This window comes from Balaenoptera ricei, chromosome 18 (genome assembly GCF_028023285.1).
Source record: "Balaenoptera ricei isolate mBalRic1 chromosome 18, mBalRic1.hap2, whole genome shotgun sequence".
Taxonomy (NCBI): domain Eukaryota; kingdom Metazoa; phylum Chordata; class Mammalia; order Artiodactyla; family Balaenopteridae; genus Balaenoptera; species Balaenoptera ricei.
This window is the reverse complement of record NC_082656.1, coordinates 2996474-3012616: the sequence shown is the minus strand read 5'-3', so window position 1 is coordinate 3012616 and position 16143 is coordinate 2996474. Positions and strand designations below refer to the sequence as shown.

Sequence of the window (16143 nt, the reverse complement as noted above, 5' to 3'; positions counted from 1 at the left end):
TAGGCGAGGAGAGCTGCTCCAGGGGCAGAGAAAGGGCGGACTTAAAACCAGAGGCAGGGGGATGACTGGCGAGACAGAATCCAGCAAAGAGACAACGAGAAAGGAGAGAAGGTCGCTGTCAGGATGCTCGGCGAGGATGCAGGTCCCCGTCATCACCTGGGTGGCTGCTGTCAGGATGCTCGGCGAGGATGCAGGTCCCCGTCATCACCTGGGTGGCTGCTGTCAGGATGCTCGGCGAGGATGCAGGTCCCCGTCATCACCTGGGTGGCTGCTGTCAGGATGCTCGGCGAGGATGCAGGTCCCCGTCATCACCTGGGTGGCTGCCCGCTTCTGCCCTGGGTGTTGGGCGCTGCTGCCATAATCGGATACAGGAAGGGATGGCGTGGAGGGTGGGTCTGAGACTGTCTGGACCACCCGGTGGAAGCACGGGGTGGGGTGCAGATGGGGGAGGGCTGAGCAGAGAGCAGGCAGCTGGGGGTGAAGATGCACCTGGGGCCCCAGCCTCAGCCCTGAGCGAGGCAGAGAAGGGGGAAGGGGCCCGGGGTGGGGAAGGGGACAGGAGGGCAGAGGGAAGAGACTGTCCGCAGGGCCGAATGCTGCCCACACGCCTGCCCCTGAGAAAGGACCCAGGTGTCCGGGCGGAGTTAGGGGTCAAGAGGCCAGGTCCTTAACCTGTGACGTAATTAAACCCCGCCACTGCCCTGTGACGGTGGTACTGTTTTGCCTGGCATACAGAGAAGGAAACTGAGGCACAGTGAGGGTAGGGGGTTTACCTCTGTTCAGGGGGGACTCGCCCTGCACCCCACTCTCCCTGGGGCCTCTGCATTCCAGCTTGGCTCTCAGAGTTGGTTCTGTGAGAAACAGCATTGGGTGCATTTGTTCTCTCGATGCTATTTTTAAGTCAGAAATCAATGTTAATAGACACTGGTGGGAAAAGATAAGAATCAGTGATCACATGGGATTGAAAAAATAGTTTCACCATGTTTTTCTTAGTGCCGTGTGTGTGTGTGTGTGTGTGTGTGTGTGTGTGCGTGTGTGTGTGTGAGAAGAGAACAGGCATTAAACTCTTAGGCACACGAATGCCTACACTAAAAGGAACTACACAGAGTCAGAGAGATCTAGTTAAGTGATGTCAGTTCTAAGGGTCTGGGATCCGATCGAGGCCTGACAGCATCGTCTTCAGTTTGGTCCTATTAGCTCGTGATTGATCGCGGAGAGGAAGCAAAGGCACAAACGTCACTCTAAGGGAAAGGGCCTGCCATGGGGACTTCTCCCTCCAGACCCACCTGGAAGCTGCCGCACCTTCTCTCGCTACCTAGAGTCTGTCATACAGAGTGAAGTAAGTCGGAAAGAGAAAAACAAATGCCGTATGCTAACGCATATATATGGAGTCTTAAAAAGAAAAGGTTCTGATGAACCTAGGGGCAGGACAGGAATAAAGACGCAGACGTAGAGAATGGACTTGAGGACACGGGGAGGGGGAAGGGTAAGCTGGGACAAAGTGAGAGAGTGGCATGGACATACATACACTACCAAATGTAAAATAGTCAGCTAGTGGGAAGCAGCCGCATAGCACAGGGAGATCAGCTCGGTGCTTTGTGACCACCTAGAGGGGTGGGATAGGGAGGGTGGGAGGGAGACGCAAGAGGGAGGAGATGTGGGGATGTATGTATACGTATAGCTGATTCACTTTGTTATACAGCAGAAACTAACACACCATTGTAATGCAATTATACTCCAATAAAGTTGTTTAAAAAATAATAATTATAATAAAATAAATCGAAAAATAAAAAGGACGGAAAGAAGGAGCTAAATTGGCCGAACTAAGTGGTGTTGCTGGAAGATGCCCCTGGCTCAAGTGTTGCCTCAACTTTTGAAGTTCTTCCAAGACACCTTGTGCTTACTTGTTCCCTCCCCTTCCTGCTGTTTTGCAGATCTATCCACTAGGGAATTGCGTGGCAGGAAGGTGTGATTTTATTTAGTTTGCTCCTGATTCCTTGTTTGCATAGCACCTGGGTGCCGCCTGCAGCCCTGGGGTTCAGGTAAGAGCCTTAGGAAACAATTTCTTTAAATTCAATTTAAGGCATCAGAGTCCTAAAGCGGCTCTTGTATTACTGGTGTGTGATAATCCTGCTTAAGTAGGTAGCTGTCTACAGGGCTTTGGGTAGTAAAGGGGTTAAGCCAGTTCCGAAATACATTCTTAAGAGGCTAAACAGGAGACAGAAGCAGATTTTAAAGTTCTACTAGAACTCTGCAAACTGGCTGCGAGGAGGGCTGAAACCATAGAATAAATCATGAGAATTAGCAGACCTTTGTAGAGAGCTTTCTAGAGAAGCCCATGGATTATTTTGCACAAATGTTAACGTGTACCTTTTTATATTCATGGCAATACTAACTTACCCAGTGTAGTTTAAAACAAGGCCTTCAACATATGTTGAAGAAGAAATACATATGTACAAAGTATAGAGAAAGTGGAATAAAATGTATTCAATGAAGGCAATTTGGAGATTTAGGTTCTTGGACTGTCACGTCTGGGAGGGATGCTGGGTTCACTCATCCCTTTCATTTTTTGCAACCTTTAAAGGCTAGAGGTTTGGAGACCCAGTAAAGATTGCTCAGCTGGGTTCTGGCAGGTCTTTATTAAATCTTCATATTTGGGCAAGTAAGAATCTTGAATAGTAGAAACCTTTAATCTTGGCCGTGAATTAGGGACAACATGTCCTTGGAGAAAATTAATCAGGAGGGGCCCTGAGTAACGTTTCAGAAAGAAATTCAGCAGTGAAGGAGAATGTAGATCAAGCATAGGAGAAACAACCCAGAAATAAGAAGTAAGAACCTATTTTATTTGGGTCTAACAAACAGCAACTCCACAGCCGTTTGCGGTCTGTATCCCTCTGCCCCTAACCATTTCCGTATGTCAGGTTTGTGGGGTCACAGGGGCTTCCCAGGGTCCCTCCTTCCCCCCGACTTGACATTCAACAGAAGGACTGTGTCCATTCTCTTTGCGTTCACACCGACTGTATTGCTCTGTCTAAGGCGGGGCCTGCTGTGGGATTTTTAATGTATCACCTGAAGGGATTTTGACCCAGTGGGTCCTCAGCAACTTTGTTGGGCTGAGTGACTAGAGATGTCGAACCCGCCTCACTTTGGATGAGCACCCACACCTTTGACAGCTGAAGCCTTGCATTCATCAAAACTTAGGCTTAGCTCCAGGAGGGAACCTAGATAACGGGCTTGGGCAAGTTAGCAGCACGTGTATTTCTCTCTCACGTCAAAGATGGGCTGGGAGGGCAGGCCTGGTCTGTGCTGTCATCAGAGACCAGGATCTCTCTGTCCCCGAAGTGTTGCCCTCCAGTTTGTGAGGAAGGGCTCACCCCCTTCCCGTGAAGGTCCTGGTCCATAAGGTGCACGTGTCACTTTTACCCACTTCCCACCGGCCAAAATCTAGTCTCACGGTGATACCTGGGCTGTGAGGGTGGCTGGGAAATGAGTCTATTGCGGGCAGCCACGTGCCAACTAACATTTCTGTTACCATTGATGATGGTGAGCAGGGGCGTTGGAGAGACTAGCGACCTCTACCAAGAGCACTGACAAGGACTGGATTCAACATCCAGCCACCTCCCTGGTGATGATTTGCATGTGGTTGGAACCAGGATAATATTTATTCATTTATTCTTTATTCTTTGTCATTCATTCCTTCAACCACTCAACAAATATTTGACTGTGAGTGCTGAAGATAAGAAAGTAGGAAGATGCAGTTGCTGTCTTCATCACCTATAAGTGATGCTAGTCTAGGTGCTGCGTGGAGAAGGGGCGGGGCGGGGGGGGCAGTGCTCCAGAGAAGACAAGAGGGAGGGTGGAAGCGGGGGAGGGCAAGGTGGGAGACAGACGGGGTCCCAGCTCCAGTGCGTTCTGGAGAAACACCAGAAGTAGGAATTAAACACTGACACCGAGGAGCCAGCCAGAGGCTTTGTGAGAAACGCAAATGTAACTTTTTATTTTGAAAAATAACACACGAATGTAATTTCTACTCTATTCCTTGTGCAAACCGTCACGTCCTTCTTCTAAAAATTTTTTTCTTTAGAGATGGTGCCACAGCTTATCTCACTGCTTCTTTGGGAGCAAAGCGCGTTCCTTTTATTCATGATCCTTTGTTGAAGTTTGTCTACCTGCCGGGCCAGGGGTGATACATCTCCGCCCGTGTCAAGTGTGCAGAACCAGGGAAAGAATCACAGAAGGATGGATGTTTGCTTTTATCTCAGCTCTCCTCTGGCTGGAGAGCAAAATGGAGTCTATCCCAATTTGACACCTATATGAGCTCCTGATCTTTTTTATTACTGGAATAATTGTAACACATTTTGAAAAAATTAAAAGGGAAAAATATAAACCCCCTACAGAGGTTGGTCTGTGCAATTTAGATTTGACTATGACCAGTCACTTCTGAGTTAAACAGAGGAGGAAGGTGTAGATTATTTATGGAATTTGGCTCTAAGAAAACTCAAGTCAATTTCCTGAAATGGCGTAAGTTTGATTTTAAAGGGAAACATCTGCCTTTCCGTCCCAAAATACTTTATTTGCATCAAACTGCACCCTAAGACACATAGAGGCTTCCATACGATGGCGATGTGATCCTTTGGATGACAGTCTAGCTGGGTTTTAAAAATGTATATGTAGAAATAGTTTTATAGACACTGTAACAAAGCATTTTTAAAAAAGAAAAGCTCCCGTAACCTCACCATTCCAAAGCAACCATGTGCATCTGGATATATTTGCTTCTAGTTTTTGTTACTATGCATATAGGCACACGTTGCTTTATTGCGCTTCACAGACAGTGCATTTTGTCACAAACTAAACATTTGTGGCAACCCTACATTGAGCATTTGCTCACTTCGTCTCTCTGTGTTCCATTTGGGTAATTCTCGCAATATTTCAAACTTTTTCATCACCATTACATTTGTTCTGATGATCTGCGATCTTTGATGTTACTACTGCCACTTGCTAAAGGCTCAGATGATGGTTAGCATTTTTCAGCAATAAAGTATTTTTAAAATTAAGGTATGTAAATTGTTTTTCAACATGAGGCTATGCACACTTAATAGACTACAGCATAGTATAAACATAACTTTTATATGCCCTGGAAACCAAGAAATTTGTGTGACTCAATTTGTTTCTGATCTTCACCTTATTGCAGTGGTTCTGGAACCAACTTTTCTACTCTCTGTCTCTGAATTTGACTGTTCTCAGCACCTCACGTAAGTGGAATCACACAGCGTTTGTCCACTTGTGACTGGCCTAGTTCACCGAGCACAGTGTCTTTAAGGTTCATCCAGGTTGTAGCCTGTGTCAGAATTTCCCTCCTTTTTGAGGCTGAATCACATCCATCATGTGGATGGACCACATTTTGTTTATCCATTCATGCATCAATGGACACATCGGTTGTTTCCACCTTTTAGCGATTGTGGACAGCATTACTGCTGTGAACATGGGTGTAGAAATATCTGCGGGAGTCCCTGCCCTCAGTTCTTTTGCGTGTATACCCAGAAGTGGGATTGCTGGAGCAAATGCTGATTCCATGTTTGCTTTACTGTTCAAAATGTGCTTTCATGCACAACGTGCTCACATTTGGTTTTTACAGCAGCCCTGTGAGGGAAGCATTAATCTCTTCTCTGGCTGCAAAAAGGCGTTTGCCCAAAGGGAAACAGTCAGCTGGAGTTTCTGTGCCCAAAGCAAAACAGTCAGTGGGGCTTTCCTGGCTTGGAACGTGGCTCTCTCCTGGATCGCCCACCACTGGAGTCTCCCCAGTCACACGTGTCCTTCCAAGGACAGTGTCCTTCGACTGTGAGCGGCCAGTCTGCTCCCAGCTGCCACCCTGACCCGCCCTGACCGCGCTGTCCAAGCTTGACCGCCGCAAGGAGCAGAGGCTTTGTCCGTGGCCCCGGCGACGAGAGTTTCTCCCTTCAGTCTGTTTCCCTCTTTCCGTTCAGCTCTGTCATCTGAGCCATGAGGATCTGGTGGCTCCTGTTCGTCTCCGGAGTCTGCGCAGGGATGGTGAACTCACAGGACACCTGCAGGCAGGGCCACCCTGGCGTCCCCGGGAACCCGGGTCACAATGGATTGCCCGGGAGAGATGGTCGAGATGGAGCAAAGGGCGACAAGGGGGACGCAGGTACCCACCACGTGTGCCTGCAGCTGCCCTCCGCTCATCCCCCTTCCTTTCACCTCATTCATTCATTCATCGCCTGTGTGCTCACCCCTCTCCATCCATCCATCCATCGATCCATCCATCCATTGCCCAGAAGACACTGATGGAGAGCCTGCTCCGGCCACATTCAGGCTGGGTGTGGGGTACAGGGCAGCACGAGCCATGAGGACCCCTGTCCTCGTGGGCTTTCCCGTTGAGTAGGGCTGCCTCTCTGCTGGCCACCATCTCCGATACTACAGGACCGTTTTCAGGAGCTTGTGATGTCATAGATCTTTCTGCCTCAGGCGACAGGTATGAGGGATCTTTGGCACCGGGTCCTGGAGAGACATCCGACGGCTAGGTCTCTGGCAGAGAGCACGGAGCACGGTGCAGGCCTTGCCGTGAGGCCGGCGGTGCAGAACGCCAGAGAACAGGAAAGGTCCTGGAGCCACACAGCCGCTCCTTGGGTATCTGTGCTGTGTCCCGGGACCTGCCCCATGGTTTGGGGGCTTGGGGACAGGATCCGGCCTCTGGGAGGGACAGTCCCAAAAGCCAGGATGTGTGAGTGGTTTCCATGACAACAACCTGTAGGCTTGATTTCTGAATGGGGTTCTTGAGCCCTGGTCTGACCATAGGGCCATACACCTAAGATGTAAACAGAGGACCCATCTGGGTGCAGGAAGAAAACATCGAAACTTCTAGTGACATCTTAAAAGATAAATTTAGGTGAAGAAAAAATTGAGCTTTTAAAACGTTGGCTATATGAATCCATGTGAATGGCCTCACTTGGTCGGTTTGCAGATACACACGTGTCATTTGAGGCGTGGACCATGTCCCATGGGAAGAGTGGCAGCCCACAGTGTGAGCAGGCTGGCCGGGACCCTCCCGCGTTCACTGACCTTCAGCGTGTTGGGATGTTTTGCACTAAGTGTGCCTGGACCAGGGGGTTCTCAGATTATGCTGTTGAACTATCACAAAGAGATGGGTGCTGAAAATACTACCGCAAAAAAACTGATGGTTGAAGGTGAACTTGATAATGCAAGCAGTAAAGAATCCTGAGAAGGGCAGAGCTGCCATTTCTGTTCTTAATGTGAATTCTTCAAATGTGCATTAGAAGGAAAAAATAATGATGAACGTCAGTCAGATCTGTCAAGACGTCTGACCCCCCAACCTGGAAATTATTATAACTGTGGGCAGGTGAATTTACATTTACATTCATTGAGATGCCCTTGTCCTGACTGTGGATGTCCCAAGGGTATCACAGACTCACAGGAAGACGCACACCAATTAAGTAAGGCATTTCAGGACTCGTGAGAAGCGTGAACACAAGCCGCTGTCATTTTTCTCAGTACGTCGTATGAAAGCTTCACCAAACTTAATGATAAACATTTAGAAGCCTCTTTTGATATTTCTTAATCATACCAGGGAATTAGATATTCCTCTGGCAATATTAAAACGGCATAATACACAGAAAGCAATTTCAGGATGGACTGAAATTAATGCTTTGCCAGCAAATGCTGTTAGAATATGGATTTTGAAAAAGCCTTTAAGATTTGGAGAAACAAGAATTACTCAGTGTGGGAAGTCTGCTGTACAGATGTGTGACATTCCAGGTGTTTGTAGGCGTTTCCCTGCTCAGGGCGTTTGTGGTCTAGCGTTTACTGCGTGGGCTGGATGGGGCAGAGGGTCACCAGGGGCAGTGTCCCTTCTCACCAAGCCCCGCCCTGCGCTCGGCGCTGGGCTCTCCTACCGGATAACACCTCCAGTAAGTCCACGCCGCTTTGGGGCATTAGGCCCGTCTCATTTCTGGGGAGTGAAAGGCCCTGTCCAAGTGAATGGCAAACCTTCCATCTTATTGAAATCCATCCCTTATCCTCTCGCTGGGACCACGTGTGTACATGTATGTGTACATGTGCGTACACGTGTGTGCGTGTGCCCGCACATGCACACAGGATACCCTGTGTCTTCGAGATCCCTCCCCCCCGCCCCTCCTCACTGCGAGGACCGCCTCGGACCCACCAGCGGGCTGGGCCGGGAGAAGAGGCGCAGGAAGGCATCGCTCAGATGATGCTGTCAGAACCTGGCTCCGCGGCCCTCCGAGCGTGACGGCCCGATGCTGGCCTTTCTCCTGGGCGGCTCTCTGTGGGCCTCCTGTATCATCCCTCGGAGTGGACGATGCACTCGCTGCCTGCACCCCCGGGGCTGGGGCACGTGCTCTCCGCGGCCGCAGTTTTCTCACCCGGCTCGGCGGAGGCGCCCGCCGCCCAGGGAACCGGCGCTGCGCAGAGGCTTCTCCTTTCCACTCTTCTCGGTGGAAGTGTCGCATCCGTCTCCGTGACTCAGACTGCGGGCTCACAGCCTCGCTTTCTCTACAAACGTCTGAGTCCCCTTTGCTCCAGAGCCGAGGCAACATTTCTGCAGGCCAAGCGCGCGGGTGGGGCCAGGTCACAGGCCCCCGTCTGGCGCTCATCCTCTCTCTCCGGCTCAAGGGCGCATGTGTGCGCTGGGGTGGTCTCTCTGCAAATTTGGGAGGTTTAATTTAAAACGCTCGTTATAAAATATTTTATACACACAGAAGAAGATAGATGGAGAGTGAAGGAAGACACATGCTCCTGTATCCAACACCAAATTTCTCTACCTCTCCGCTACTCATTCTCTCTCCTTCTTCCTCCATGGTCCCCGTTCTTTCAGGTTTCACATACTTCCTTAAGACTTGCACGCTACATATATAGTTTATTTAGATTATATACAACACACATGTTTCTTAGAAGGATATTATGTCACATTTCTCACACTAAAAATTAACTTAATCTTTGTCTTACCGTTTTCAAATGTATTTGTGTGTATGTTTTATTTTTTCTCTTTAATTTATTTATTTTTTGGCTGCGTTGGGTCTTTGTTGCTGCGCGCGGGCTTTCTCTTGTTGTGGCGAGCGGGGGCTACTCTTCGTTGCGGCGCGTGGGCTTCTCATTGCGGTGGCTTCTCTTGTTGCGGAGCACGGGCTCGAGGCGCCTGGGCTTCCGTAGTTGTGGCACGCGGGCTCAGCAGTTGTGGCTCGCGGGCTCTAGAGTGCAGGCTCAGTAGTTGTGGCACACGGGCTTACTCCGTGACATGTGGGATCTTGCCGGACCAGGGATTGAACCCGTGTCCCCTGCATTGGCAGGCAGATTCTTAACCACTGTACCACCAGGGAAGTCCCGTGTGTATGTTTTATAATGAACATGTTTTTAGAACATTACCCGTACACAGCTTACAAACATACACGCGTGGACATGACATAGGATGCTGGTGCTCGGGGCAGCCTGTTCTGAGCATCAGGACTCCTGGGCGCAGCAGAACCTCATGGCCTGATGTCCCAGTGGGTCTCCACGGCACCTTGACCACCACTGTGAGGCGCTAGAGAGATCCTTCTGGAACCCCCTCTCCCATCCCAAGTAGTGTGGTGCAGCCATGGTCATCTGCGCTTTCATAGGAGGCTGGTACTTCCACTCCACTCCCCACAGAGTGATGGAAAAGGAGCACAAATGACAAAGCCACCCCCCCAAGTCCTTGTCACGTGAGAAACATGCAATCGTGATCATCATCCGAGCCGGCTGCTTGGGAAGCCCACCAATCCATTTCACAACCCGCGTCTTGGCACACTCAGCACCCTTGCTGCTTGCCCCTGCCTGCCCTCCCCCCGCAGGTCTGTGAGGGGTGGGGTGTGCGGGTCAGGCTGGGGCTCCTCGGGACCCTCCATCGCTGACTGGGACCCACATCGAGGGAAACTGGAGCTAGAATTTTAACTTCTGCCTATTTTCTCATTTTCCATCAGGCGAACCAGGACACCCTGGTGGCCCAGGGAAGGACGGGATGACCGGAGAGAAAGGAGAACCAGGTCAGAGATGGCTTTCCATCCGCTGTGCCCGCAGCCGGAGCCGTCAATGATAGGATGGGAATTATTAAGTGCTTAACCAAGGACAAGTCCCTTACGAGGCTCCAAGGATGCTCCAGTGATAAAGGCCACACGGTTCTTCCCTCCAGAAGCTCAGGGTTCACTGCAGAGATGGGCAAACTTTCCATAAAGGGCCAGATAGTAAATATTTTCAGCTTTGCGGGCCACAGGGTCTCAGTCACGACTACTCGGCTCTGCCGTCATAGGGAAAAGCTGCGTAGAGGATGCCTTAGTAAGTGGGGCTGCGTTCCAGTGAAACCTGAATTTTACATAATTGTCACAAATCTCGGAACATGATTTGTGACCATTTAAAAGTGTCAACTGTTCTTAGCTTGCGGGCTGTCAAAAACAGGCGGAGGCTGGACGTGGCCCGCGCTCCATGGTTTGCTGAAGCCTGATTTAGCGCTGGGCCCTGAGGAGGGACGCTGGATTCTGACTCAGCGCCCCGGGTGGCACTGCAGCGGAAGGTGGCACTTGAGCCGGGCCCTGGAGGCAGGGAGGCTGCTGGCAGCTGTCGCCGAGGGGGAGGGAGGATGGTTACCACGGCAACACGAAGAGTGTTCTCGCCCCACTGGGTCGTTCTAAGTGCCTTCCATGTGTTGACTCACTCAATACAACAGCCTATAAAGGAGGCACTTTATTATCCCAGCCGTACAGGTGAGGAACCAGGTGTAGCTGGGGAATCAGCTTGTGCATAAGCGGTGGAGACTGGGCTGGATCCTGGCGTCTCCAGAGCCGGGGCTCGGACCACGGCTGTCCAGTCAGGGCGTGAGAAGCGGGAGGCGCCGGGGAGGGGGGAAGGCAGAATCACGACAGCGCCTGGCACCTGGCGGGGCACACAGGCTGGCAGACGCGGCGAGCAGTGAGCGCCCACCCAGGACGACCTGACTCCAGTGAGGGTCTTCTCGGCGGGCGTCACGTCATCAGGGCTGCGTGTCAGCTACCAAAGCAGCCCCGGTGAATCTGCTGTTTGCCTTCTTCCCTCTTCCAAAGATGTGTCCCCTCAGGGACGGGCAGAGAGCTGTCATTTCTTTCTTTTGTTTTTGGCCGCTCGGCATGTGGGATCTTAGTTCCCCACCAGGGATCGAACCCGCGCCCCCTGCATTGGAATCGCAGACTCTTAACCACTGGGCCGCCAGGGAAGTCCCAAATAACTGTCATTTCTAACGTGAGCCCCGACGCTGATATAGTAGACAGCGTCAAAGGGTGTTTTGTGCACACGTGTGTATCTGCACAGTTTAGGAGTAAATTAACTTTCAAACCCTGAGCATATGCTGAACCTGTGCACTGCCTTATCTCATTCGCTTGCTCAATAATAGAAAAACCAAAGGTGTTTTCACAAAGTTTCACAAATCGTCTCTTCCTCCGTTCTTTCTCGTCCTACCTAGGAGCCGATGGAAACGTTGAAGCAAAGGGCGTGAAAGGTGATCAGGGCTCAAGAGGCCCCCCAGGGAAACACGGGCCACAGGGACTTGTGGGCCCCATGGGAGAGAAAGGCCTCAGAGGAGAGACCGGCGCCCAAGGGCAGAAGGGGGAGAAGGGCGACGTGGGTCCCGTTGGTCCAGAAGGGCCAAAGGGCAGCACTGGACCTTCGGGCCCAACTGGTTTACCTGGCCCCGTGGGCCCCACTGGAAAGCCGGGTCCCAGGGGAGATGCCAGCCCCTTGGGGCCCCAGGGTGAGCCTGGAGCCCGGGGAATGAGAGGCTGGAAAGGGGATCGAGGAGAAAAAGGGAAAACTGGGGAGACGCCAGTCTTGCCCAAAAGCGCCTTCACCGTGGGGCTCACGGTGCTGAGCAAGTTCCCTCCGTCAGACGCGCTCGTCAAGTTCGACAGGATCCTGTACAACGAGTTTGGCCACTACGACGTGGCCACGGGGAAATTCACCTGCCATGTCGCCGGCGTCTATTACTTCACCTACCACGTCACCGTTTTCTCCAGGAACGTCCAGGTGTCTTTGGTCAAAAACGGGGTTAAAGTCCTGCACACCAAGGACGGTTACATGAGCTCCGAGGACCAGGCGTCGGGTGGCATCGTCCTGCAGCTGAAGCTCGGGGACGAGGTGTGGCTGCAGGTGACGGGAGGGGAGAGGTTCAACGGCTTGTTTGTGGATGAGGACGACGACACCACGTTCACGGGCTTCCTCCTGTTCTGCAGCGCGTGACGGGTCGGGGGCGGGGAGCGGTTACAGCTCTGTCTCTCCATCCGCCCGAATCAGCTTGGTGAAGACATTGTTTGATGACTTTACCACGTTAATGATATCACCACTTGTCATAACCATAAAAAGGTGAAAGTGGGAAAGTTATTCCTAAAACTGAGTCTATAGAACTCGCTATCCTGCCAAGAGTAAATGTAAAAATACCTGCTCTGTTTATTACAGTGTATTTGATATTTTCCCTCATTCCCATGATCTGAAGAATCCTTTGCTCGGGCGTTCCTTGTGGGGAGTGTTTTGATATCCTTTTAGTGCTCAAAGGAGCCGTGTGATGATGTATCTCCCATCTGAATTCCTGAGGATATTACAGGGAAAGAAAAGGAAGTGTTCATTCCATGTGTGACTAATCAGAGTCTGGGCTGGTGACAGTGGCGCAGCCCAGGGACCTGCAGGGTACTCTGCTCGCTTTCTGTCTTGGGTTTTCATCACCATTCAACTCGACAAACAGTTGTTAGTAAACTGTTTGCCAAACTTGACTCTGTTTTAGTTTCCCTCCGTATCCACAGTTCCGTATCTGCAGATTCAACCAACCATGGTTGGAAAATATTTGAAAAAAAAAAAAAATCAGGAAGTTCCAAAAAGCAAAACTTGAATTTGCCAACCTGGAAACTGCTGACATAGCATTTACACTGTACTAGGTAATTTAAGTAATCTAGAGGGGAACTGCCCGGTGGTCCAGCGAATAATCCCCTCCTAAAATTCTGGAAGCGTTAACTATGCTTATGTTAACTCCATACACTTTTCCATTAGCTGAGAGCAACTAATAAAGAAGCATGAGGAGACAAGCCCGGTGCATATTCAACCGACAGCATCTTCCAGACCACAGCCTGGGACTCTGACGGACTTACGGCCATTCTCTCCACATGTCAACCAAGTCAGCGCAGTTGTGACAGTATCTTCATTCCTTGGGAGAATGGGAATTTTCTGAATTATCATTATAAGCAGTCAGCACTGCTATAGATGAAAAGGTGAAAAATTACTTGGTTTTGGAAGACTTTGGATATATGTGGAAATCATTTCTGTTTATAGGTATTTTATTGGCTTTCCTTAATGTATGTTTCTTCTAGAACAGAGCCAGGACTCGGGTGAAGCACGTGAGACACCCCAAGTCCCCCACTTGCCTTGGTGCCCTAACGTTGGCCCAGCTGTAGGGACTGATCATTTTCTTTATTGAGCCAGAGTGTCCTTATGCTTTGGCTTCTTTCAATTGCAATAAGCCAAGCTGTTTTTCCCCAGTGTTAAGTCTGGTGTTGTTATGGACCAAACGATACGTGTACTAACTCCCTACTATTTAGGGTCAGAACTTTATAGGTGAGATAGGCATAAAGGAAAAAAGTACAATTTATGACCAGAACATTGGATACAAGCTTTCGTAAAATTCTTTTTTTTTTTGCAGGGCAAATGTAGAAGATGAAATGTTAAAGCATGTTATAAAGAACTTCAGAAGGATAAAGTTGATTGGGGAGGTGTCTGATCTGCCATTTGGAATTCTCTCTCATCTGCTGTCTGTGGATCTGGTCTGCAGTTTTTACAAGTCTAACTACGCCAGGCTCCCTGAGACACAAGACACCTTGTTAACGTGGCACAAGTCAGCATCCTTTGAGGGTGTTTTTACGCTTCAGTGTTTGCATTAAAAATGGTTAGGAACCATTCTGGGCTAAAGAAAAGCTCTCAGATTTGAAACTCCTTTTAAAAAATATGATAAAGTAAGTAGTTTTATCACATATATTGATGAATATTTTTACATGGCAGATTTGACATCTGTGTAAGGGCCTGCTGTGCAGGCCTGCGATGTGGGGTGGCCGCCCCAAGGACCAACCAGCCACAGATGATGCGGTATTAATCACCACGGAGTTAGGACTTTGGGGATTTTAAATAATTTGGAATCTTTGATGAAAAAGTCAGCAGAAGATGAAATCACGACTTACCATATGTAGACAAACAAACGCAGAATTTATAGTTAAGCTGTAGAGACTTGTGTAAGCGCACCCTGGCACTTGCCTTTACTAAATTTTCATTGTTCTCTATCTTTTTATCACTGGGGCTTTTTCTCCCCACCAGGCTACACTGAAAACAAACTCCATTTAACAGTAAATTGTTGTGAGGACGGAAAGGGGCGGGTTAGAAGCCCGCCCCAGTTGGCCATCGCTTCTGGCTCTCTGGAACTTCAGAGAAGGTTCCGGGGCTGCTCACACCCAACAGGTGTTCACAGGAGCAGACTCTACCGCAGACCCACGCATTCAGGTGAGATACAAGGTTCCGTCGGCGCTGGTCCTTGGTACAGGGACACGAAGCATCCTTCGGCACGGCACGCAATGCCCTGCGCGCCGGGCGCTGGGGGACTGGATCCGGGGCGTCCGGTTCCGCCCGAAGCCGAGGCCCAGCAGCAGGCTCCCCGCCCGCCCACGCCAGCCTCCGCGCTGTCCTCCAACAGGGTCATCTTCACGGGCCGTCCAGGGGATGCTCCGAGCGCTGCACAGCCTCCGCTCGCGGACACCCGGAGGGCGCCCCCCGGCCCCACCCCTCACCCTCTCCGCCCCCGTACTCCCTCCGTCGGTGACTGCAGTTTGTCAGATTCCACCCCCCAACAAGCTGCGTTGTCGATTATGTTATCGATCACTGCGAGTTTACAGTCGGTGGATGGAGGTCCACCGACAGCTCTGACTGCAGGGCTGGGACGTGCGGGCGCAGTGCCTTGCGTCTCGCACCCTCCTGGAGCGGAGGCCGACGGAGGGCGACGGGTCTCGGTTCAGGGTGCCGGGCAGCGGTCGGCCCGCCGCCCACGCGTGTTTCCGGCAGCGGGTGCGAGGCTGGGCCCCCCCGCACACCCTGCCACCCGCCCAGCCACGTGGGAGGGCGGGGCATCCTGCGGTTCCCCCGCCAGGCGCGCGGGGGCGCTAGAGGCGGCGGCCCGGGAAAGCGGCGGGCGACGCTCTGGCCCTGGGGACGCCGACGTGCGCTGGCCCCGCGGCTTAGTGCCCTTCCCGGAAGCGCGGGGTCACGTGGCAGGCGGGCGCTGCCGTGGAGACGCGGCGCGCTCTCCGGCGGGGCTGAGGGCCGGGTTCTGGAGTCCGGTTTCGCGGGCCTTCGCGGCGCGGAGCGGCTGCAGCGGCGCGATGCTGTGCGCCCGGCGGCTGGGCGGCTTCGGGGCCGGGCTCCGGGTCCGGTGGGTCAGCACCAGCTGGTCCCCGGTGGGCGCCGCCTTCAACGTCCAGCCCCAGGGACGCCGCCTGGACCTGTTCGGCGAGCGCCGGGTGAGCGGCCCGCGGGGCCCGGGCGGGGTCGTCGGGGTCCGGGCGGCGAGCCCGCCTCGCGCGGGAGGGAGGTGTCGTTTGCCCGGGGTGACTTTGCGGGCGGCCCCCGCTCTGAGGGGCAGGTGCCGGGGGGCGGGGCGGCCCCAGGTGCTGCTCCAGCACCTGCCCAGCGAGGGCCCCAGGTGCAGTGGGCCTGAGCGCGTCCCCCGCACTCCCAGCCCTGCAGCTCAGACCCGGCCCCGGTGAGGCGCGGGCCGCGCGGTGAGCTCACCTACGGTCTCGGTGTCTTGATGCCAGGACCCGCTTCTGTCAATTAGTGTAATTAGTCTTTCCATTGGTGCCCGAAGTGCCGTCATTAATACTTTCCCAAGCTTTTCGGCTTTGTTTTTTTTCCTTTAAAACACCGAGTTGGAGAAGAGTCTGCTGTCCTCTAAGGCGGTGCAGCCCATCACGTAGATTTTTCCCGCAGAAAATCACTGAGTTCTTGTGTTGTTCCTAGTTGTTTGTGTATCCACGCGGCCCGCTCGGTGTCTGGCATTCAGTAGACACTCATTATTTTTTT

The 16143-nt window shown here is 51.9% G+C and overlaps 2 protein-coding genes across 5 annotated transcripts in view; both read left to right on the top strand.

The window, feature by feature from the left end:
• Positions 1-1991: 1991 nt before the first annotated feature.
• Positions 1992-14474, top strand: C1QTNF9 (C1q and TNF related 9). 4 transcript variants are annotated; one of them, XM_059902629.1, is made up of 7 exons: positions 1992-2042; positions 5985-6166; positions 9996-10058; positions 11504-12399; positions 13078-13295; positions 13724-14033; positions 14389-14474. In XM_059902629.1, the coding sequence occupies exons 2-4, from the start codon at positions 6001-6003 to the stop codon at positions 12274-12276; spliced, it is 1002 nt and encodes a 333-aa protein (XP_059758612.1). In that variant the 5' UTR covers positions 1992-2042; positions 5985-6000; the 3' UTR covers positions 12277-12399; positions 13078-13295; positions 13724-14033; positions 14389-14474. The 4 variants fall into 4 exon arrangements, with proteins under 4 accessions (XP_059758612.1, XP_059758611.1, XP_059758609.1 ...); XM_059902628.1 differs by having other exon boundaries at positions 11504-12965; XM_059902626.1 differs by having other exon boundaries at positions 11504-13295.
• An 845-nt stretch (positions 14475-15319) lies between these two features.
• The window catches only part of MIPEP (mitochondrial intermediate peptidase), a 140915-nt gene continuing 140091 nt past the window's right edge, over positions 15320-16143 (top strand). Inside the window, exon 1 of the mRNA XM_059902621.1 lies at positions 15320-15581. Within this exon, the coding sequence (XP_059758604.1) occupies positions 15444-15581 (138 nt within the window). The 5' untranslated portion in view covers positions 15320-15443. The remainder of the gene's footprint in view (positions 15582-16143) is intronic.